The sequence below is a fragment of the Neofelis nebulosa genome, chromosome 1, assembly GCF_028018385.1.
Source record: "Neofelis nebulosa isolate mNeoNeb1 chromosome 1, mNeoNeb1.pri, whole genome shotgun sequence".
Classification (NCBI taxonomy): domain Eukaryota; kingdom Metazoa; phylum Chordata; class Mammalia; order Carnivora; family Felidae; genus Neofelis; species Neofelis nebulosa.
Window position 1 is genome coordinate 112,972,764 of NC_080782.1, and position 24,255 is coordinate 112,997,018.

Here is a 24,255-nt window from a genome sequence, read left to right on the forward strand (position 1 = left end):
CTCATTGCAAATTTGAAGCAAGCTTCTCGTCAAATGATAGGGGACCCTACAGTCTCTTCCCATTGTAGGGAGTCCCCATGATCTTGTCGTGTGTTATTATAATTCCTTCTAGCTACACTTTAATTAGCTAAGTTTCTTTGTTTACAAAAGTTCCTTGTTTGGAATGCTATTCAAATGCAACATTTCAGAATCATTTTCTATCATAGGCTTTTGTGCGTGTGTACAATTATAGGTGATCAAAATTCACAAATACGTTAAGCCAAATTATCAATACTAACAAAATGAATCTTCTTTGGATCATACTTACCAGCTCTGTTCTTTTAATATAATACACACATTATACGATACAACTAAAATGTATGTTTATATAATATTTATTTTCCTCCATTCACAAAATAACATGCATTTTACCTGCATCATTGTACTTGTGACAGTAGGTCCGATAAAACATTTCAATACTGAGGTGAGGGCTTAGACAAAGACTTAAAAATTATATATTTGTTATATATTCAAAGATGATTTAAGCATTACATCATTTTGAAAAGAACCGGGATTTGGGATTTGTTCTTTCTGTCCCTCTTCCACTCTCTCTCTCAAACTGAATAAACTTAAAAAAAAAAAAAAAAAGAATAGAAATATTTTTACTGTTACTGAACTGAGACAATCTTGAGATATTTGATAAAAACAATTTCTGAGCAATTTAAAAGAATGAAGTCTCTCCATCACTAAAATTATAACTGTCTTTCTTTCTGCTTTGACAGGGAAGGGAAACAAGACTGATAAATCGTATATTCTAAATATATTTTTTACAAAGCTTGGGAATGAAATACAACCAAAGAAAGAATTTGTGTTTTAATAAACATTCACATCCTTTTTAGTTTAGAGTCATCCAATGTAATTCATGTAAAAAACTAGATGACTTATTTCCAGGGCTCAATTTCAGATTGGTGGTATGCGTTGGTCAGGATAACTTAGTTCTTAGAAAATAAAGTTTAAAGTCAGGCAATTATAAAAAATAAAATAGAAGACTGTCTCTTGGGAAAATATCTAGATTTCATTTTTACTTTAATTTTGACCATCTGATTAATCTACAAAAAAAAACACAAAAAAACAAAAACAAAAAAAAAACAGGTGTCCTCCCCCTCCCCAAATGTAATCCCGGAGTGAAGGGTTGTCAAATAGCACGTTTCCTTTAAAGTGTGTACCGACCTTTCCCTGCTTTTTATTTTCCCACACTTTGAATTTCAAGATCCCTGTAATTTGATGATGTCTGTAACAACTGCTCTAATCATTGGTAATGATCCGTGTACTGACGTCATCCATATGCAGCTTGTGCTGAAGCATATTTCATGGGTGTTGTTTTAGGTCATTCAGTCCGTTTCAGAATTGTTCATCACCGAGTGAACAGTTCAGTTGCAGTGTTCTCAGTCAAAGTCATGTCCAGGAAGCTTTCTGTGTCGAGTAATTACATTCACCTTTGGTGAAAGAGCTTCAGCCAGCGAGATCAAGAAATACCCCATGGAGATTGCAGAAGTGCCTCTCACGAGTTACTCACACTAAGAGATACCACGAAAGAACTCTAGGCCCCGGTTCCTCACTTTTCCTCTGAGTAGAATGTTGCACAACTTTCCTTGCCTTTCCCGGTTTCTCCCAGTCACGTCATGCTGACACCTTGCTCCCGCATCCCAGGCTCGGTGTAGCCGAGGTTGCTGCAGCAACAGCACACACGGGGTAACATTCCCCCGTAGCTACAGCAGCGGGACGTGAGTCAGTCGAAAAGTTTCGCCGAGTTTTTATTAGTGTATGATGCAGTCCATTTCATCTACAGTTGCCAGCCTGTCCAAAAGTCACACACCATGATGCGGAAGACTCGATGCTCATCACCTTCAAAGTGTTAGCTGGTCCAGGGGCCTCTCACTGAAGCCACTGCAGTTGCCAGCCCCTTCCACAGCACCCTTACTAATACCTACCATAAGAAGCCACGAGTAAACCTCCAGCCCCGCTGCCGGAACTCAGCTTCTGCTATTGTATGTCCTGTGTACTTAATAAGCAACAGTGACCTTGCTTGATGATCAAGAAGCCCCTTTCACCAAGGCACCTGGACAATGTTTAACATCCCGGAAGACTTTTTTTCAACCCACTGGCTGGGAAGACCATGTGCTGAAGAATAAGGATGGAATTACTGTAATTCTCAATGGGAAATTATGAACGTGGAGCTTACATTTAATATCGGTTAAAGGTAGTCATAGAGTTATCATAATTTCTAACCCAGGATTTGGTTTGTTTTTCAGACATGGAGATGACTTGATCGTGACTCCATTTGCTCAGGTAAGCCCCGTTTCGTGAACGGGCAGGTTTGCCGCAGATTTGAGAATTTAATTTGGGGGATTAGTTCTGGTTCTAATGTCACTGTAAATCAAATGCAAGTATAAATAAAAATTCTGTGGTTCGTTTAAGTAATTCAAAGGCAATGTTAGAGGATGTGAACTTAACCATATTGGACTGTTTCCTATAAACCCATAGACCCAAAGAATGTCTTTGCTTCAGATTACAAATTACCTAAGTGACATACTTAAATGAGACCATATTTCCTTAACTGATATAAACAGTTGAAGCAGAAATCTATACCATGGATTAAGTTACATTTAGTATATTTAGGTACATGATCAGTGCTTGAAATTTAATATTTCAGTTCAACCTAATGCTTTATTTACTCCTTTTTATGTGTCATTTGTACAGATTTAAATTTATCTTTATTTGCTCCCTTTAGGCTTACAAATCATGAAAATAACCATATGACATAAATACTGGAAGATGATAAAATGATCTAAATCATTTGGAATATATATTAAATGGTTGAAAAGCAGATATTCTTTGTATAGGTCAGTGCTTTGCTACCCTAGCTGTACATTAGAATCACCTAGAAGCTGTTATCCCAGGCCCCAGGTCATATCCCTAATCAACTGGATCCAAAAATCTGCGGATTGGATCCAAGTACCTGTATTTTTTAAAGGCCCGGTATTTTTCCAGGAAAAGTTGAGAGTCACTGATATAGATAGACCCGGGAAAGAATAGAGTATTATTGATTTAACCAGGGCATGAAACAGGCTTAAAACCAGCACTGACTGCTAAAAAGAAATATTGAGTATGAGAATACAAGTGATCCAGATAGATTATAAAAATCATGATAAAGGCTAATCATAATTATAACTAAAACTAGTTCTAGTGCCTTGGGCAACTCATTTAACTTCTCTAAGGCTTCTTTTTTCAACCAGCAAAGGTGAAGGACTTGTGTGATAAAGGTAGACCCCAGTTCAAACCCCCTCTCTTCCTCTTGCTCACTGAATGGCCTTGGGCAAATCAAGGAACTTTCCCCAGCCTGGGTTACTCCTCTGCTAAATGACAGTTCCAATAGAACCCACTTTGTGAGGTTTTTAAGATATTAAAATAAACTTGTGAAATGCTCAGCACAATTTCTAGAAAACAAAATGAATTTTAAGTGTTATCAGTAAGAGCTCTTTCATGCCTAAAATGTTATAATAGTTTTAAAAAAACATAACGCAGGGTGTAGATAATAGAATTATGCATAATTCTTCTACTTTTTCAAATTTCATGAAATTTTATAATTGCTATAACTTAGACCAAAAATTTAGTGAATCCATAAATAACACACCATATAATAGTGATTTTTTTCATTACTGCCAGCAATTAAAAGTAGAATATTACCACCATATCTTTTAGAAGAGTAATGACTTTTTTGCTTAAGGTTTTTCCAGAGATCATAAATTCTTTCTAGTACCCGTATTTCTGCGTTCAAAAAACATTTACACTCTTCATTGTTTTAATCATATTTTGTGATAACAAGATCATATAAATTTAGGGATTTTTAACTGATTACTATTGAATACCCATAATTTTATTTCTGAGAGTGAGAGCAGGGTGAGAAATTAAAATCAGGTAAAATAATATAAGTAACCATCACCAAACATAGAAATAATCATTCCAACTATGGTTTATTCAGCTAATTAACTATTATTGCTTCTGACTAAAGTCTCTGGATATTGTTGTAAGAAAAATATATCTAAATATATGGTAAAAAATGAGAAAAAATATGTATATGATACTTCAAGTAGTATTTATTAAATAACAAATACTTTTATTTAAAAAATAAATTTTTCTCCAATACATAGATTAATAAATTTGATTTGATCCTTGCCATCGATGGTCTTAAATTCCCAAGAAATCTATATAATTACACATATTCTATGGTATTCCTATAATATACAAAAAAACCAACAGAATTTTAGTACACTGAGAAATATATACATGTAAAAAATCATTTATTCTATGTTAGCAAACTTCTTAAATAAATATATATACTTAATACTTTTGAAATTAGGATTTGAATATAAACCAACTCTGCATAGTATATAGGCATATCTGATGCCTGAAAATAATCCTGGAATGTATTTAGAAGAGTTTACATATGATTAGCTCAACATTTCATAACACCTTATGGAAGGTGGTTGATCATTGGCCCAGAGGCTGCAGATTTGTTTTGTTTTATTTTGTTTTGTTTTGTTTTATTTTGTTTTTTAAATGCTTTGTATTTTCACAAATGGCCTTTTACTCAAGTACATGATCTGGAAAGCTATACTAGAATTAAAAAAAAAAAAAAAAAAAAAAGCCTGTTAAGTACTGAACAGTTTCACCACTGATGGGGCATCTTTGGGAAAGCAGATAAAAAGGCCCAGTAAGCAACAGTTTGTCTATGACCTTCTCTTAACCCTGTTGGATACCTCCTAGAATGTTCTGTTGACCTAACCAGTAATACCTTAAATTTTTAGTACGAGATATAATACCATTGAATGCTAAATATTATAGATAATGCTTAAAATGAAAGATATTTAGTCACTTGAAGTGATGTCTGCATTATTTGGCTTAATATGTCATAGTTGTTTTTGCAAATGGACAGGAGACTTGATTTTAGACAAGTCACCCAAGGCAGTGTTCAAACAGACCAAGAATTATCCCCTTCCTCCAGTATGCTTTGGAGTTTAGAATTTCACACTAAATTATTCTGGCTAAAAAGACATTCTCCTTTCAAAATAGAATTTCTTTTGCCATAAAAATTTTAAAAAGAAATATAAGCAAAAGGAAAAAATGGAAATTTCCCATAATTCCAAACCCCCAAATAACTAGTATTGACATTTTACTTTACATCTTCCTAGGTTTATTTTTTTTAGTGTATTTTCCTTTCCATAATCCTTAATAATCAGCCTCACACTGTCCAAAGAGGTCAAAGGTCTCCAAAACCCACCTCATCTGCCTCTACTTGAGAACTCATTGCTTTCTGCCTGAGTCTCCAAAACGTGTTTTATTCCCCAGTCATAGATTTCTGTAAAGCTAAGAGAACAAAATCTTGTTATAAAGCAATTTAGAAAGACATCCAATTTGATGGACATGGCTGAAACCTAACCCATTTGGACAGATGTAATCTTCAGAAGGGGTCCTACAACACTGCTTCAGACTGTGTTCCCATGTCCACAACACTGTCCTGGTAAGAAATTCTTGCTGGTATTTAACCTAAACTCTTTGCCACTTCCAATTTCTTATATTTCCCCTATAAGCTCAGAATCTTTTTGGTCCTCAAAAAAGTGACATCTTTATAGATGTGACTTATTTCCATTTTGAAATATTCTCCTATGTTTTTGTTGAAATCTTTTGGTGTGGGGATTTTCTTAGGCACAAAGGCTAGGTATTGAGAGGAATCCCAATGCCACGCCACATCATGCCTCTCTACAACTGGCCTTTTCCTCCTAAAAGTATAGGAACAGTTTGGCCAGAGTTCTTTCCGTAGACTAAGGAATACCAGTGAGACACAACACTGATGAAATTTAGCAAACTCTGATTTTTAGTTAGCTACGTCTGGCCACACCTGTCCAGATATGTGATATGACTACCTTGTAAAACTGCAAGCCAACTAGAATTCTCATCTAGGTGAAATTCTCATCTTGTTAAAAGAAGTGGAATATTTGACTAAGGAAAAGCCGGAAAATACCCACTATTTTCTGGGATCCTGGAGAAACCCCCATGTTAAAAAACTAAGGAGATATACAGAGTAGGAACAGATGAGTCCTTTTACCTTTATTGTAAGCAAAATATAGCACCTAGGATAATTTTGTAAAAAATGTACCAGTCGCTAACTCTATAGAACATTACTGTTCCATTGGCAATCGAACATTGCCAATGTATTATATTTTTAAGGCCCCTGAGTATCCCTGACCCATTTCACCCAGCAGCAACCACCTTGTGGCTCATCTCAATCCCCAGCTTGATGAGTCCACCAGGCGCCCCTACTGGCTTGTAAAAGAAGTTGGTCATCACATTTCAGTTGCTTCTGCTAGTTTTTCCCTGATATTTTATTAAAAGAAATTACAGCTAGCATCTTCTAGGAATCAAAGTACTTTTTAGATTTAATTATATGAAACCATCAATATTCAACCTCTGTTGACCTACAAAAAGAACAATTTCATATGGTTTAACTAAAACATAACTTGGAAAGAAGTTTTCTATCAAAATGACCTTTCTATCTTATAAATAATTACACTTTGACTCCATTTTTGTTGTTTTTGTTTTTGTTTTTGTTTTTTTCTGGAAGTAAAACCAAGGCAAGGAATTCTTTCTTGTTCTCCCTTTCCTCAAGGCCACTGGCAACTCTTGGTCTGTATTTTAGCACCATCTATTGGTATAAAGTGTAATTGGAATGAAAAGTAATCCTCAAAATTCTTTGTTACCTTTTAAGCAGGGATTTTTAAGGAGAATGTTGTTGCCACATCTTTTTTTGTCTGTTTGTTTGAAGCAACCTCCTTTTGACATCTTTTTAAGAAATCATTGACAGAAGTATACATTTCTTTTAGTCTATTATGCTCAGTTGTTGTTTAACTTTTAAATGAAACCCATAGTTTCCTGCTATTTTCAGTGAATCTTACTGGTTAATAAATGTTTAAAGGTATTTAAGAAAATCTAAGATTCATGTGTATAAATAACATTCAATCCTTCTCCTGGGCCAATACATCATCCACCTCTGCAAAAGTTTTCCATAGTGCTGTCACTATTTCTTTCCTAAAGTATATATATGTCTCATCATTGAAAATGTATTTTTGACCTAGACTGATTACACTGTTGCTTGGAGGGGCAGAAGAGAAAGAAATGGACTTCATTTTCTAACCATTGAGCTGTGTAAGGGAAAAACCTCAAGGTGCTTTTTGGTTAGCACACCTTAAGTAGCAGAGAAAAGTATAGGAGTTGCAAAGCCCTGACTATAATTCTCAAAAGGTTGAATTCAAGGGGAGTGAGAGTTTCCCTGAAACAAAAGCAAAGAATAACTGGATCCTTACTGAGGGGCTTGAGTCAAACTGTTTCCAGTTCTCCCACACAGCCTAGAGTTCCAGATGCTTCACTCTGTGGCCTGCAAGACAAGTGAGAGCATGAAACACTAACTCCGTGCATTCGTGATGTAGGCACCCAGGATCAATCAGCTAAATCCAGGGCAACGCCCCTGTAGCATATGTCTGGAACTTTTATTTATACTTCTGCCAGTATTATATGTGTGCTGTAGTGCAGGAGATAATAATTAATCCTTATTAGAAATTTTATAAAGTATTATTTGTCCTGCCACAGAAACAGTGATCTAGTATCAGCCCACAAAAGGCACGATATATTTACAAAATTATTTACTGCAGTAGTGTTTGTAAAAGCAAACGTGAGGAGACAACCTACAAGTCAATTTGGAGAGGGGACAGGCAGCATGCCTGGACGAGGGGCTGGAAAGGAAATTTATTTTTTCACTTTTTTATTTTGAAGTAATTCATGCATATAAGAGAATATATCTAGTTAGTATCTAAAATATAAAGGACACTAAAATCAGCAGCTAAAGAAGTAGAACAGTACCAATATGTTTAATACCCCCTGAGCATATGTTGTCAATTTCATCTACCTGCCTCCTCTCACAAATAACAATAATTTTGGTTTTTGTCTTTAATAATGAGGGAGATATAGTTTACATTCTACCCTTTGTTCTGTTTAAACTCTGTCCTGTGTGAAGATAGATTATGCAAAAACTACATGAAATTTAAATTAATATCTGAAACAAAATTATCTGATTTAATAACCTTTACTATAACAGAGTCAAAAATTGTTTCACAGAAAAACAATTATAGTCTATCTTTCATGAACTAATGTTTTCTTTCAAATGAGCGTAGAACTTGAATTAGCTGCAGCACTATTTCTGTTTACCCAGGTGTCAAATGCAGTGAACTCACTATAATTTATTAGATAAAGGTCTCAGAATTCTGAGGTTAAAATTCTGTCTAGAAAAAAGGAGTATTTAGGGAGTGCAATAACCTCATTTAAAATATTTTATTAGTATATTTGATATTCAATCCTTAAAGCCTAAATTAGGCCTGTATGATTTAATGACACTGGATCATTTATCAGATTTATTTCTATTTCTGCATCATTCAAGACTTCATGCCTAATGAAAGACAGCATGCTCTGATGTCAGCACTTGGTTATTTGAATACTCCGTCATAGGCAGTGTGACCTTTCAGTGCTGTGAGTTGTTTACATGTGATAATGAGCCAGGTTTTTCCAGTGACTGAGTTAATCATGGTTGGCACCTCAGGAAGCACCGTTAACCCCTTCAGGGGATAATGCTGTAGGTCACTGTCCTGGGGTGTAAACAGCACCCCAGTGACCAACAAGAATCAATGCCCATTTCAGAAATGTCTGGGACATTTTTGTCTTAGAAAAACATTTAGACTGGCTTTAGTCTAAGTCAGAGCTGGATGAAAACATTTTGGAAGTAGTTCTGGAACAGTGGGAACAACTACGGATTTGTGTTCCCCACCCCCCTTTGTTACCAATGATAGGCACTAAGTAAACTCCCCATGCACATGCCAGATCATTAAACAAATGGAATGTTGCCATCATGGGCTAATATTCTTTGAGTGCTTTCTGTTTGCCGGGCACTGTCCTTGGCACCTAACCTGTCATTTCATATCATCTTCACAACAGTCCTCAAAGACAGCTATCACTATCCTGGGTTACAGAAAAGGAAACTGAGGTAGACAGAGATTATGTAACTTGTCTAAATTCACTGAATACGTAACAGAGCCAGGCAGTCTGGGTCGTTACGTAGTACCTAACAGGACAATTGAAATCTATGTTTTAGCTAAACTCAACATTCTGGTTGTCACCCACATTACTTATAATCTCACCGTGAGGTTCTACCTTGAGGGAAACTCACCCATTCTAGTGCAAAGGGAGGCAGGTAAAGCTCTTGCAAATGTTCTCTCCTAGCCTCACTTCCAGTTCTTTCGCCACCTTCTAGTTACACTAGATTAGAAAAAGAAGGACCTTCAGAGATAGATGGGATATGCTGGTCCCGCCTTGTGTATATGGGTGTGTTGTGTCTATGTATTCATTTCTTCAACAAAATTCTTTAGTACTTCTATAGGCCCAGTTTTGAGCACATAGGGTGGTCTCATTTTATATGAAAATGCATCCTTAAGAATCTTAAAATTGATGATTCAGATAACCTTAACAAAGAAAAGAATTTTTCTTTGATAGGTAGCCATGTGGCAAAAGTGAAAAAAAAAATTTTAATTCACCTAGATTTCTGACTTTGAAAGTCTGACATTCTTAGTGAATATTTAAAGAGAATTTGGGAACATATATTTAAAATTTTACCCCTAAAGTGAGAGTTTCTTATTATTTTGTATTATACTATTTTGAATTTGCATAATTCGTAACAATACTGTATGTATATTGCCTAAGATATTGGTTTGGTGGCTGAGGAATCCAGGAATACTGTGTCAGCTTCTGCTACGTCACCATATTCATTGACAATGAGGAGAAATACCTGGGAAATCTTTGCAGTCTGACCACTCCAGATTTCAAATAGGTACATGTAAACTTCACTAAGGGCTAAAAGATTCTTTAGTGGTATGTGAAACTAAGTTGCAAGCAGTATCAGGTTTTCACTTAACAAACTACTTTTTACATCACCAAACCATTTTAAATTGCATTAAAGATGGCTCTGTTCCAAGGAGCTTAAAGAGTCCCTTTTTGTTGTAGGTCTTGGCCAGCCTGCGAACTGTACGAAACAACTTTGCTGCATTAACTAATTTGCAAGATCGAGCACCTAGCAAGTAAGTTATCCTTTCCCCACCCCGTCATGCTAAACTTTTAGACCGTGTTTTCTGAGTCTGGTTGAACTCAAGGCAATGTATTTGATTTCTCTCAGTCATTGCCATGTTGTCTAACCATTTACCCTAAAGCCTAAGATGTCCTGTCAATTTTCTATAATACTTGCAGTGATGGTTCTAATATCAGAAATGAAGCCGTATGAGAAATAAATATGGTGCCTGCGTCTGTCAGAAATCACCTGGCATGATCAGTCCTCTGCCCAGTTATTCACACTCAGGGTAACTCTATCGTTTTGGCTTTACTTCATAAATTAACCGTGGACATATAATCTCATCAAGCCTTAAAGTCAATCCAAAGTCATCCTCTTAATTCTAAGACACCAGTTTAACTTGGAGAAGCATTGTATCATATCAGAGATCTTTGATTCTCCTGCTGTTACTGAATCTCAGATAAGGAGCCTCATGGAGCAATTAATAAAATTGTGATTTTTTTTTTTTTGTGATAACAGAGGAAGCATTTGAAAGACAGAAAGCTGAGATGGGAAATAATTATAATTTGAATCATCTAATAAAGGTGAAAAATCTAAAAAGAGAAAATAATTTTTCACGATTAAGTGGAAAACTAATTACTCAAATGCTCCTTATTTTGGCATTCTATCATTAATAATAAACAACAAGTCATTAAAATGTAAACTCCAGAGGCTCTGGGTGGCTCAGTCAGTTAAACATCCTACTTCAGCTCAGGTTACGATCTCAAGGTTCACTAGTTTGAGCTCCACATCGGGCTCTGTGCTGACACCTCAGAGCCTGGAGCCTGCTTCAGATTCTGTGTCTCCCTCTCTCTCTGCCCCTCCCCTGCTAGTGCTGTCTGTCTCTCTCTCTCTAAAATAAACAAACATTAAAAAATTAATAATAAAATAAAATATCAAGTCCAAATAATTTACCAGAAGAAAAAAAAATTTCTTTAAATAAATATTAAGATAACAGTGGATAGAAATTTATTTAAAATTATAACTTATCTAAGTCTATAAAAGTATATGGAAAATCTGAATAATAATTTTAATTGTTTTAAATGTTTTTTTAAATGTTTTTTTTTTTTTTTAATTTTTAAGAAGAGAGAGAGAGACAGAGTGCAAGCAGGGGAGGGGCAGAGAGAGAGAGACAGAGACACAGAATCCGAGGCAGGCTCCAGGCTCTAAACTATCAGCACAGAGCCTGATGCAGGACTCAAACTTGTGAACTCTGAGATCATGACCTGAGCCAGAGTCAGACGCTTAACTGACTGAGCCACCCTGACGCCCCAAAAGATCTGAATAATTTAAAATAATAATCCCATAATAATGTAACTGACACATTCACATTTTCCATGTGAATTTAAAAAAGCTCTGGCCACTATGTATGCATTTTCTATGATAACAAAGGTTTTTTAAAAACCAATATAAATGCTACAATGCAAGTAATTATTCGAATGGAACCCAGAAGCTTCAGTCAATTTTCCTGTTTTCCAGGTAATGATTTCGCAGTCCTATCTCCTCAGTCTGAACATTTCTCACCTTCTTCTCCACCCCCACCTCATCCGTTGGGCTAATTGCAATTCATTCTTTAGGTCACAGCTTAAATATAATTTACTTGGGGTCATCGTCCCTGGCTAACACCCAACATAACACGCGTACACACAGGTCCCAGACTTGATGGTACGTCCTTCCATGTCTGTGTAACTGCATACTACACCTAACTCCTATGTTAGCACATATCCCTCTGTGCTCCAGGTACCTATTTACTTGTCTGAGCGCCCCTGAAGAATGTCAGCCTGCAGCCATTGGGGGGTGTATGTGGTTGACGTGTGTTCCTGGTGCCTCACACAAGAGCCAGCACAGAGCAGTCACTCTGCATGTGCTTGTTGGCTAGAAGAGCAAAGTGATACTGTAGCATGTGAAATCTGAGGGTTTACTTGCAGTATTTGTTTACCATTACCAAACGTGTCTTCTGTGCTCCATGGCCATATAATATCCCAGTGATCTCAACAGCCCCGTGGGTATTTTGGCATTTGGTAACTCATAGGTAACGTCACCTCCTCTTTGGAAAGTCTCAGCTTCACAGGAGGCATGAAATTACGGGTGTCACTCCCAAACATTTTAGTCCCAAATATTAAGGCATGTCTTTGAATAGGCAAACTACAAACTTTATAATGCCTTTTATACTTCCTTCAGACATGGTCACTTGGGTACCAACATCTAAACCTGTGTCAGGCAAACAGTTTACCAGACAGGTGTGAAGGCAGCAGACTGGCTTTCTGTCTCTAAAGAGATGACCTAAGACCCATCCTTTGAAAGATAAAGTTTTCAACTGATTTGCAAGGATGAAACAGATTAAAGTAGAAAAGAGCAGCTAGAGGAGGATAGAAACTCATAGTTTATGCCTAAACCTAACTTATTGTATGTCCAGTGACATCTAACCAAACAATATTAGCTGGTAGTCTCTAAGTAAAGGCCTTTGTAGTCTCTCTTTTGGCTAATGCAGATTTGTACCTCCTTTACTGATTCAAATTGAATCAACCTCTTCATGTATCAGAATAGCAGAAATTAGTCTACACAGCTAAGCTCTGCTGCAGATAGCGATAGTGAAATGGTATAACTCTGGCTTGTCACATGATGACCATGAGGGAATCAGAATTTTCCCTGCTGGACACTTACAATGCCACTAAAACATTTCCAAGCTTCCCCTTGGATTTCATGGAAGGCATGTGAGGCCTTGCACAATCCGCCCTTTTTGTTTGCTACAGGAAAGAAGTCCATGAGGAATGCATGTGAAGCCTGGCCCCTGTGGGTACTCAAATGTGGACTGCTGATTTTACTAGTCTATCACTGGTTTCTATCATGTTGCTCTTTCTTGCCCCTGAGATTTTTAATTCCACAGTGAGTTCTGACCCATTCTTCATTAAATGATTTACCACTGTAACCATGGATCAAGTGATTAATATCGTCTGCTTGTCATTATTTGTTGAAATATCAATTTCCCAAGTCCCCAAATTGTAGGATTGTTATTAAGAGAAGATAATAAATAAAAAGGCAATAACTTGGTTTTCTAAAACTGTAGATGAGCTTAGGACTATTCATTTGATACCTTTTTTCAGATAAAACACTTTCTAGATTTTCACAGAGCAAGGACTAAAAAAGGAGTAATTAAGATATAAATTATTTGAATAATATACTCTTAGCAAGAAGATCAGCTCTATTTCAGAGTAACAATTTAAAGCATCACCCTTTCTGTTTTATGAAACATTAATCAAGTTTTACATTTTCTCATTTCATTTACTAATAAAAACCAGAATAACTTGGCAGTTGATTGTGGTGCATTTCCAGCCAAACACAAAACTTCAATCCTAAAGTGACATCAATAAACTTAAAAGCAGTAAGTCAGAGCCAGACACTGCCTGGAACCAAGGCAGTGAGAATTTAGAAAGCACTAGATTGCATCTCCCAATTAAGAGATGTGTCATCTCAGGAAAGCAGATTTGAACACAGCTCTGCAAGAGTCTGTCATTTGCACAGACACATGGCTGTTCGTCCTCTTTCCACAAAAGCATCTTAAAAATAAGACAGTATGGCAGAGCGCTGGCTCTAGAATCTCACTGCGTTAGTTGAAAACTCAGCTCTCTTATTCTGAACAAGTGACTCGACTTCCCAAAGCTTTGTTTTCCTCTTCTGTAAAACGAAAACAATGAGATAACCTGCTTTATGGTTTCTTTTGAGGATCAAAGTAGATTATTCGTCGAAAGTGCTCATTTAGCACAGTGTCTGACACACAGTGTTTTGTAAGTGTTAGTTAAGTGTTAAAGATCACTATGCAATATTTTAAAAGCTTCCAATTGTAAGTAAGTTATAGTCCATAAGTGATATTCTTTTCAACATAATTTATTAAGCACTGATTGAATAGTGGATACGTTGTGGCTGGACTCTGTAGAGATACATGTTAGTTTTAGAGCAGGGTTTTTCAGTTCAAGGGGAATATAATCACCTTGTGAAACTTTGCAAGCATATGAAAAATCAGAGAAGACAAGATAGAACCTATTTAAGTACCTTTGGTTTATAGTGTTTCTGCAGTCTCTATAGCATCTATTTGGACAAAGCATTGATATACCTCTCTGATAAATGTATCAGAGATGTTTCTCAATATAAGGAAAGGAAAAGGAAAGTGTTTAAATAGCTTCTCTAAGTGTAACACAGTCTCCAAGGAGTCATTCACTTCTGAGAATTTATGCCAAAAACAAAAGTTTCTCATCACCGTATTAGGGAAACCACTTGTCTCTTGACTGTTCTTCAAATTCACAAAGTTTGTGTTTGCTCTGTAAGCCCTGGTTTAATTGAATGCAGTCAATTAATAAGAACTTCCTCCTCTATCATGTTCCTGTGACATTTACTTCAGCCTTATTTTCCCCAAAGTCTATCACTGTGAGATTTAACTCTTTGCTTTTTTTTTTTGACATGTGTGGATATTAACTATAGACTAGGAACTTAACTGGCTAGTCTGAGAGAAATCTTCATTTGCATGTCCTGCCTTAAAAATAATCCTTTGAATTAAAATAGCATATTGGAGATGACTCTGAGAGTCCTGAGATTAACATGCACCACATATTTACTGCTTTGTACTTTTCTCTCTTTGTCAGAAGATCACCCATGTGCAACCAACCATCCATCAACAAAGCCACCATAACAGGTAAGAAAGATCTAGAAGCTTGCTCTTCTTCTGTCTAGAAAAAAAAAAATCATATCTTCCAAGGTTCAGCATAACACTTAACACCAATTTTATATTGCAATTCTATAATTTTAAAGAAATTGTTCCCTTTTTCTCTCTATTATCATTTCTATCCTTGAGTCCACAAGTTCTCCATTTAAGCTATTATTTGGGAAATCTTTACTGATGTGCCATCTTTAAAGACCATTTAAATCTGTGCTGATACATTGCTCTCGGCATTTGTATTACGAGAGATAGTGTTGTTACCTTCCAAATGTTGACCATATCGTTTCCAGGCTTATGCTATCAGCATGACGTTATTGTGGGGTAGTTTGTTTTAATGAAAGGGAAAGCATAAATTAAAGGGTCCTTACTGGTTAATTGATATCCCAGTTGTGTGCAGGAAGGAACACCATTCCAGTAGTCCTGATTTTGGCTCAAAGTGAGAATAAATTTACTTTGGGAGGGGAGAGAAGTAATTATACAACACAGGAAAGTTCAATGAGATCAAAAGAACAGATGTTTGGGGAAAAGAAGGGAAAAGAAGGATGAGGGACATAAAGGGCAAAAAAAAAAAAAAAAATCATCCCAATTCCTATTAATCTATTTTAGACATGGGGCTTGACCTCAACTGAACCAAAAACAGAACAAATGATCTCATTTTGCTGAACCTGAAACCAAACTGAACTCATTTAATCATTTCTTGAAACCCCAATTGATTCATTAAAATAATTGCCTGGAAAAGAAAACCTATGTTTTCTAAAATTATTACCAGAAGAAAATTAACATATTCTCCAAACTAGACCATTACTTCATTTGATTCAAGTGCCTTCCTTGGACTCCAACTCAGAATATTTTGAGAGCTCCTTATTAAGCTATTAGTGAGTACACTTTGCTTGAAAGTTAACTTCCCCATTCAGGTCAGCACTTTTAATCTGGTCTCCTTTGCGGTCACATCAGAGTTGATTCTGGAACAGTTGGTAATGTTGTTCTTTTTGGAATGTCTTTTGAATGGGATTTGCATTTCAACAAATATTAAATGTTTGGTTCTTTTTCCTATGTTTATCTTTCAAGATCTTGTTGGTGATGATTTTCAATTGTCATTTCATAGTGTAAGCCTTGTCCATCACATTTCTTCCTGTCATTGTTCAAGATATAGACTGAAATTCCTGTATATTAAAATAAGTTCTTTGATTAACAACTTTTTTTTTTCCCGGAAAGCTGCGTTCAATGTCAATGGGTCTCAACTGAGATAGGGGTGTAGAACTGGATGGCCCTGTCTCTGTACACTTGCTTGAGGGACAAGCAGGCCAACCTTTGTGACCCTGAAGCTGGGGCTTCTAGTGAGAGAGGCCACATGGAAGCTCATCCCCAGCCCTGCTTCAGGCTCTAGATCTGACCCCTATGCAGAGGGGTCACCTCCCCACCCCTACTATTTTTGCCACAAGCAGGACTCTGACATTGTAGTTTGAACAGAACGCAGTGCTATTTTGGTTCCTGGGTGCTTGTGTAGCTTGAGGTCACATATGAGCCAGCCTCACAGGAGCATCCTCTCCAGAGAGCAGCTGCAGGTATCGGTGGAGATTGTTGTGTCCATCAGGAGGTGGTGGGTGGTCAGTGGTCCAGGCAGCTGTCCAACCACCCTGGCAGATGCTGGGAAGTGATTAAAGGAGGAGTAATTGTACTCAAAGGGCACAGACTTTTCTTAAACACATGTGAGAGACCCTATAGAAGCCCCCACAAATGTTCACATAGTGTTGAGGCCCAGGAGTTATACCAGAGGGAACTTTGAGCCATTGAAATCTGAGAATTAAGGTTAATATGGCCTCATTTGTACCCACAAGCTCCTGACCTGAGGCCTAGGGACAGTGGGGCTACAGAAATATCTTATCTAGGAAGGGAAACTAATTAACTGTCCTTAACTGCTTAGTGCAGCCGTGTTCATCACAGAGCACAATGGGAAATTAACTAGAGAATGGCAGTCTTTTTTCCTTGTCCCAGCCTAGCCAACCAAGGTGGAAAAGTGGAATGGAGGCTGTGGGAATGAGGGCAATGGCAGGAAAAGATTTCTGTCTCTGAGCCCATTCTGAAAAAGTAGGCTCTTAAAAACATAAACTTGGATAGAAGTAAGAGTTGAGGTACACAGAAAAGTGCATCTCCTTCCTCAGCCGCTGACTGTTCAGGACCTATACATCCAGGTTCACGCCTCCTATTGTTAGAACCCAGCTATTCCTGTGTCATGGTCCTGGGAATGGCAGAAAAGAGTGTTAAAAAGGGTCAGTGGGGCACCCTTTAAGATGAACTTGACCTTCTTAGATATTTTGGTTAGGATCTGGAGGAACAGTGCACCATATGGCAGAGTCCAGGAGTGGTCCAAAAGGCTGCTGTTGGTGCACAGCTCCAGGGGCCCCTGGAGGGCAACCACTTAGAACATCACGGGTGGGCACCCCTGGAATTGTGTAGAATGGGTGTTCTGCCTGTCTAGAATTCAAATCATGCTCTACCATGATAGCTGTGTGGCCCTGGGCAGGCCACATACCCCTCTCTGCCTTGGTTTCCCCACTTATAAATTGGTTATCATATTTCATACAGTTATTGCTAAGTAAGGGGCATTCACATATGGATGCTCTCAGCATCCTGCTTCACAGAGTAGGCATGCAAGACATTTTCTCTTTTGCTTTGCACTTTTTTAATTCTCTGTAGGTAGAACAAGGGATGATGGAATGAGTAGGTCAGAGAGTTGAAAGGAGGAAAAAATGAGAGAAAGAGGCTTGTAGGGTCATAAGAGAGAAAATATGGAACCCCTCAAAATGGTCAAAACGGACACACTTCCTTGGTGCCTGTCAAAAGTGGGTCTTCCTATTGCTCCCAGTGCTGTGTCCCTACTTTTCCTCACTGCCACACACATTGGTGGCCCTGTGATGTGGGCAATAAAGTATGGCTCAGAATCATTTTCAAAATCTAAAATAATGATCTCTCTACAACTTTTCCGCAAATCAACCATTTGATTTCTTTAAAAGAACAGTTAAGAACTTTGTCTACATGCATCACACTATGTTTTCTAAAGCTTTCTCCCACAGAACTTACAATACCCTTTTCTCCTTTGAGATTATTCCATTTGACATGTGTTTTAAAGCCAGGGAAGTTTGACTTTATATCATTAGGGTTAAAGCATGTAAATCACTTGGCAGTTTCTATTTCCATAGCCAATGTACATTTATAAACGAGTCTCATTACTAAAGAGCTATTTTGTTCTTTAGTGTGATATAACAAACACATGGCATGTGGGGTTTGGAGCTGGAGTACAAACCCTGGGTCTCTCATTTGCTTTATTCCCTCATTTGAAGAATGTAGATATGAGTAGCTAACTCTCAGTGCTGTCGCAGAAATTTGGGGAGATAATTTAGACAAAGACCAGAAGTCAGCAGGTTATGAGTAACTCCCCAAGTGTTTCTTCCTATAATCCTAATCCATGTCTGGCATCTATTGTTGTTGTTGTTCTTAAAGCTAATTTGAAAGCTTGTAAGGTAGAGGAGGAAGACACTCATGATGTGTCAGCTTTTCTGGAACATTTCATCAATGATTGTTTTTAAACAGTAATCACAGGACATTTTTGGAATCCTTGTATTACTTAGAGCAAGGCTCACCTACTTAGGTCCTTAAGGGGCAGTGAATAATAGAACTAGGGTATGTTGAAACATGAGGGGGCAGCAAAGCATCAGAGATGGCCAAGCCATCGCTGTATTGTGCTGTTCTGTATGGGTTTTGGAGTTTAGCTATGCCTCTTTAGACACAATTAGTCCTTTCAAGCATTTCGTTTTCAAATGATGTTAACTCAGGAAAAGCTACCTCATACAATCTTGTCATGTCTTCCCAGTATCACTTTTCACTAAGTTTCTAATTGCCACATTTTCAATCCCTTTAATCATTTTCAAATTAAGGATTTTCATGCAAGAATGCAACTCAGAGGAAATTTAAACTTCTCTATTGTAAAGTTGAGAAAACTGAGGCCTAGTGAGAGTAAATGGTACTTAGACATGGACCCAGGAATATATATCTCTGAGTCCAGGGGCCTTCTTACACCCCTGTAAAACCATTCATCATATTAGGGTAGCTTTCAGACCAACTTTAGAAGTGTATGCGTTGAGAAAGTATAAGAAGTATTAAAGGATATTAATTTATGAGCAATAGATACAGAACTGTATTTCTTGTACATAAACTTGAAAATTAGAAAAAAAAGTCATGTCCTATCTCCTCCCTGGATAGGTCTTTATATTTAGAGCTGTTTCAATTATATTCACTGAATATAACCTCTAGGCTCTCAGATAAATCGAACTTGGAGGTTTAAGGCAAATGTCTTTTGGCTCAAGATTTTAAAAAATACAAGTTTTTCTCTATAAGTGATAAAGTGAATATAATTGCTTACACTTTACCTATAGAGGGAGTCATGTGATACAGTGACTAGCATAAAACAAAATTGATTTTAGTGCACAAAAAAATTGGTGTAAGTCTCCACTCCACATATTTTACCCTGAATATTCACAACCCCTTAAAAACCGAGTGTTTTCTAAATAGAATTTAGTCAGTTCGGTAAGTAGAAGATATAAAAAGTAAATTATCCAAATAGTACTAATTAGTTGAAACCCAATGAGAAGAAACTTAACCTTGCATGTTTATTGTTCTTCTAAAGCTCAAAGTCATTCCTAAAATCCAACGAGGGGACAAAAAGAATACCAAAGGTATTTAACTGGAACAATTATTGTGTTATTATCTGGACTAACCATTTAACATTTTGAGCTTATTAAAGAAAAGATACCAAGAAAGTATTTTATGGTGACAATAGTGATGCTAGGTACTTAGCTAAGTCATTATAAGTCTCTGTGTGTGTGTGTGTGTGTGTGTGTGTGTGAGAGAGAGAGAGAGAGAGAGAGAGAGAGAGAGAATAACAAATAGTGTATATAACATAAAAAGAAATATGTGCAATAATAATTGAAAGCAAGATCTGCATAAAGAAGACAAATGGGTCTAGGTGAGAGAGGTCAAAGAGACATTGGACGGAAATGCACGTTAAGGTGATGTGCGTGCAGGAGGAGACCAGTCCATTGCACACAAGTCCCCTCTACTAGTAGCAGGCACCACTTCACCATGTACTTCCCCTATTTTCCCTTTTCCTTTAATAAGGGCACATTATAGCAAGACTCTGATAATTGCAAAAAATGGAAGCTCAGTTAGCTTTGTTAGGAATCTGATTGAAAAATGCTGAGGACATGTGGTTTAATAACTTGAAGGAAACATGGATAAAGATTGTGTATGGGACTGTTTGTACATTGGCTTTAAAAAAATGTTTATTTTTGAGAGTGAGCGAGTGAGGGAGGGGCAGAGAGAGAGGGAGACAGAGAATCCCAAACAGGCTCTGCACTGTCAGTGCATAGCCTGATGTGGGGCTCAAACTCACCAACTGTGAGATCGTGACTAGAGCCAAAATCAAGAGTCAGATGCCTAACTGACTGAGCCACCCAGGTTCCCCTGTACATTGACTTTTTTGCAAGTTTTTTTCTTATTTTACCTCGACACTTAACACATCTACTGACTATCGAGTGTTTTAAAGTTTTTAAGCCAAAAGAGGTTACGTTTATAAAAATTCCGTCATGAAAAAGACCTCTCCAGAAAAAGCATTGAATTGAAAGATTTCCTTAAATACTTGAAGTATTATTATATGATTATTAAACTTATAATCTTTTAGAGGTATAAAAGTCTGTTTCTTTTTTATAAGCTAACCTGTTTTGCCTTTCTATACTTCTATTTAAATATATATTTATAAATACATATGTGTGTGTGGAGATAGAGAGAGAGGGGAAGCAGGTCTAACACAATGACTTTTCAACCAGGAAGTGATTGAAATAATACTTGGTGTTATAAACAGTGAAAAAAACAAATGTCTAATCATGGGGAAAATAATTAATTGAATATCTATTGCCTGAATATCTTCTCTGGGTATTTTGTTACAACATTAATTGACATAATTAAATGAAACTGCATGTTATTTAGTCAGCCAGTATGAGTCGAACCATATAGATTGAAAACCTAGCTTTCCTTTTATTAGCTTTTTAACTGTGATCAATTTACATAAATTCTCTAAGCTTTCATTTTCTCATCAGTAAATTCTAAGTCAGTGATTGGTAGCAAGAATGTATTCAACAAGTGGTAGGTAGTGTAAGTGCTAGAATTTTATTATGATTATGATTATTATCCATTTGGTGAACAAATATTTTCTGTGTACCTTCTATATGGCCTGCAATAGGGTAGGTTTTAGAGGTCAAGGTATGAGTAAAATGTGACTATTGGCATCAAGGAATTCACAATCGAGGGGAGAAGGAATCATGAATGATTATGTACAAGCCAAGTGGCCATAATTGAAGCAACTTCAAATACAGGAACTATCTATGGAAAGTTCTTTGCTGAGCTTTGAAGAATGTAGAGTTTTGCGTATAGTCAAGGGACGATCACCTGACCCCATGGGGCCAGCAAGAGTGCGGTGTGGAAGCATGGGGTGCCTGTCAGATCAGCAGACTAGGGACAGTAAAAGACAAAGAGAGTTGAAAGTGTGCGGAGCAACAAAACAGGAGCAGTGAAGAGTATTGGAAGCCAGTGTTGATCATGGTGGACTTTGTTTTATGGGCAAGGGAAGATGATCAATCATTTTTTTAAGTGTACTTATTTTGAGAGAGAGAGAGTGAGCATGAGTGGGGGGGGGTCAGAGAGAGAGAGAGAGAGAGAGAGAGAGAGAGAGAGAATCCCAAGCAGGCTCTGCACTGTTAATGCAGACACTGAGGTGGGGCTCAATCCCAGGAACCATGAGATCATGACCTCAGCTGAAATCAAGAATCAGACGCTTAACTGACTGAGCCACCCAGGTGCCCCAAGTCATCAGTCGTTTCTATGCAGAGGAGCAAGTATATAATTTAGAAAGACAATATTGGAAGCAGGATAGAAAACATACCAAAAAGAAGAGACCGGAGGCAGCCCCATCCTCATTAGCAGGCTGTTATCTGTCAAGTACACACTAAGGATAACGCAACTCTGAACTCGGGTGGTGGTATCTTCCAGTGAAGATGAGGGGATAGACTGACAACTGTTTTCAGAGACAGAGTTGAGAATACTTGGCAGTTGATTACCTTGAAGAGTGATGAGAAAAGACGTGAGAACAGAAGTCATATGGTGTTCATCACAGCACATGTATATAAGCATAAAAGATGGAAAACAACCCAATAATAATAAATACTGTAGGAATTCTATTTTGTTATAAAAACCTATAATAAAAAGGTTTTTACATGAATTATGGCAAAATTTTAATCATGTAAAAATGCTACTATTTTAAAGACTACATGATAAGGTGCTAAGTGGGCATTAGGCACACATTTAATACATTTTAATTATGTGTAATGGATTAAATTTAAGACATTCTTAGCTGTTGACTAGTAAGTACCAAAGGCCGATAGCTTAATCATTTTATATAGACTCTAGTGACAAACATGTATTTTTTGGGTCTCAACTGTTTGCCTCTTCTCACTTGGAAAAGGTACTAATGAGATGCTGCCTAATGATATCTCAGTATTGGGGAGCCACAGTGAAGAATTAACTATATTTTCAAATAATAATAATATCCCTCAGATAGGACAGTACTCTATCTGTTGATTATTGAGCCTATGACGCCTATGGCTTGACTGTTCTATTATCCTTCCAGTGTTGAGCAAAGCTACCACAGAAAGAGAGGATCTGAATGTTCACCCAAGTCCACTGCAGCCAATATCCCTTCCTACTGCCCTGAGTTTGAAAAGGGCAGTATTTCCCAAACCTGCCTAACCAAAAGAGATCACCAGGGTATGCTTTAAAACAAAAATAAGAGGATAGATTCCCAGACAGTCCAGAACAGAATCTTTGGGACAAGACTCACAGTCTTTATGAGTGCTCCCAGATGATCCATTTGGTCAGCCAAATTTGGGAGAATCATGGAATACTGAATGATGTGGGTGAGAGTGCCAGTGCACAGTGGGGTCATTGAGTTGCTCGTAATTTGCTGGAAAATCACTGTCTTTCTGGAAAGTGTATTAGTGACATCCACACCCCCATGTCACAAACAATACAGTCTAAGATAAACAAGATACTATGTGTGAAGTGCTGTGTGATTAGGAAGGAAAGACAAGGTGATACTATTATCAGTGTAAAGCACGTCATCATGGTCGTCATTACTGGGCTGCCATTGCTGTTATCTCTCAAAATGTATACAAGATTTTAATTAGACAAGCTTGCTCTTCTCCTAGAAGAGAAGTATCATGTCCATGTTTGCGTGTGAGGGTGGGAGCGGGCTTGGGAAATGTTATGTTTAGTAACTGTATTGTTTTTGTGTTCTTAGACACAGTACCAAGTTTCCTGAAAGAAAGAAAGAAAGAAAGAAAGAAAGAAAGAAAGAAAGAAAGAAAGAAAACAAAAGCTGCATTCTTAAGTTGCTCCCTTTACCCACAAAGGGCTTCCCACCCATGTATTCTGTAGAAAATATTCTAGGCATACTCAGAAATACATTACTGTGGTGGGGCAAAGCAGTGAAAATTCCTTTTGGTCTAATTTCCCAAATTTTACTGGTTAAATGTGACACTGAATTGTTTGACTCCATGAATCAACAGAGAGTTCACTTCGAGCAGCCTTCTTTTACCATCTCAGAAAATACTTTTAGAAAATCCGTTGGAGATGGTATGGATACTGACATTAATAAAAGGTAACATTTTCTGACATTTAATACTTACTGAAGACTCTACAGGCATAACCTCCTTTAAACCGTATGAGGATCCGGTATACAGCCACAAATGACAAAGTGTAGATTACAGCTGACTCAAAGGAGTATCACTAAGGTTTCCCTTCTTAAGATCTATTGACATGTGCACAAAAACAAACAAACAAACATACAATCTGTTGTCATTTGCCTCTTCCCTAGGACAGTGACTCCCTAGGAATTTTTCTTGTTCTTTTGTTCTTCTTTTTTTTTTAAGGAGGACAGAAAATAAATTTATATGGTCCTGTTATGAATGTATATGAATGGATAGTAGGATAAGATGATGGATAAGGTCTGGGGTTCCTAGGTGGATCAGTTGCTTAAGAATCTGACTCTTGGTTTTGACTCAGGTCATGATCTCACAGTTCATGAGTTCAAGCCCCACATCAGGCTTCGTGATGACAGTGTGGAGCCTACTTGGGATTTTCTCTCTCCCTCTTTCTCTGCCCCTTCCCGACACACACTCTCTCTCTCTCTCTCTCT

At 37.2% G+C, this 24,255-nt stretch overlaps 1 protein-coding gene across 8 annotated transcripts in view; it reads left to right on the plus strand.

Annotated features, from left to right (window-relative positions):
- PDE4D (phosphodiesterase 4D) overlaps positions 1-24,255 on the plus strand; it is a 725,514-nt gene that overhangs the window by 525,411 nt on the left and 175,848 nt on the right. For all 8 annotated transcript variants that reach the window (XM_058690551.1, XM_058691709.1, XM_058691178.1 and 5 more), the window contains exons 3-5: positions 2,292-2,328; positions 10,141-10,214; positions 14,878-14,927. In XM_058690551.1, the coding sequence (XP_058546534.1) occupies positions 2,292-2,328; positions 10,141-10,214; positions 14,878-14,927 (161 nt within the window). The remainder of the gene's footprint in view (positions 1-2,291; positions 2,329-10,140; positions 10,215-14,877; positions 14,928-24,255) is intronic.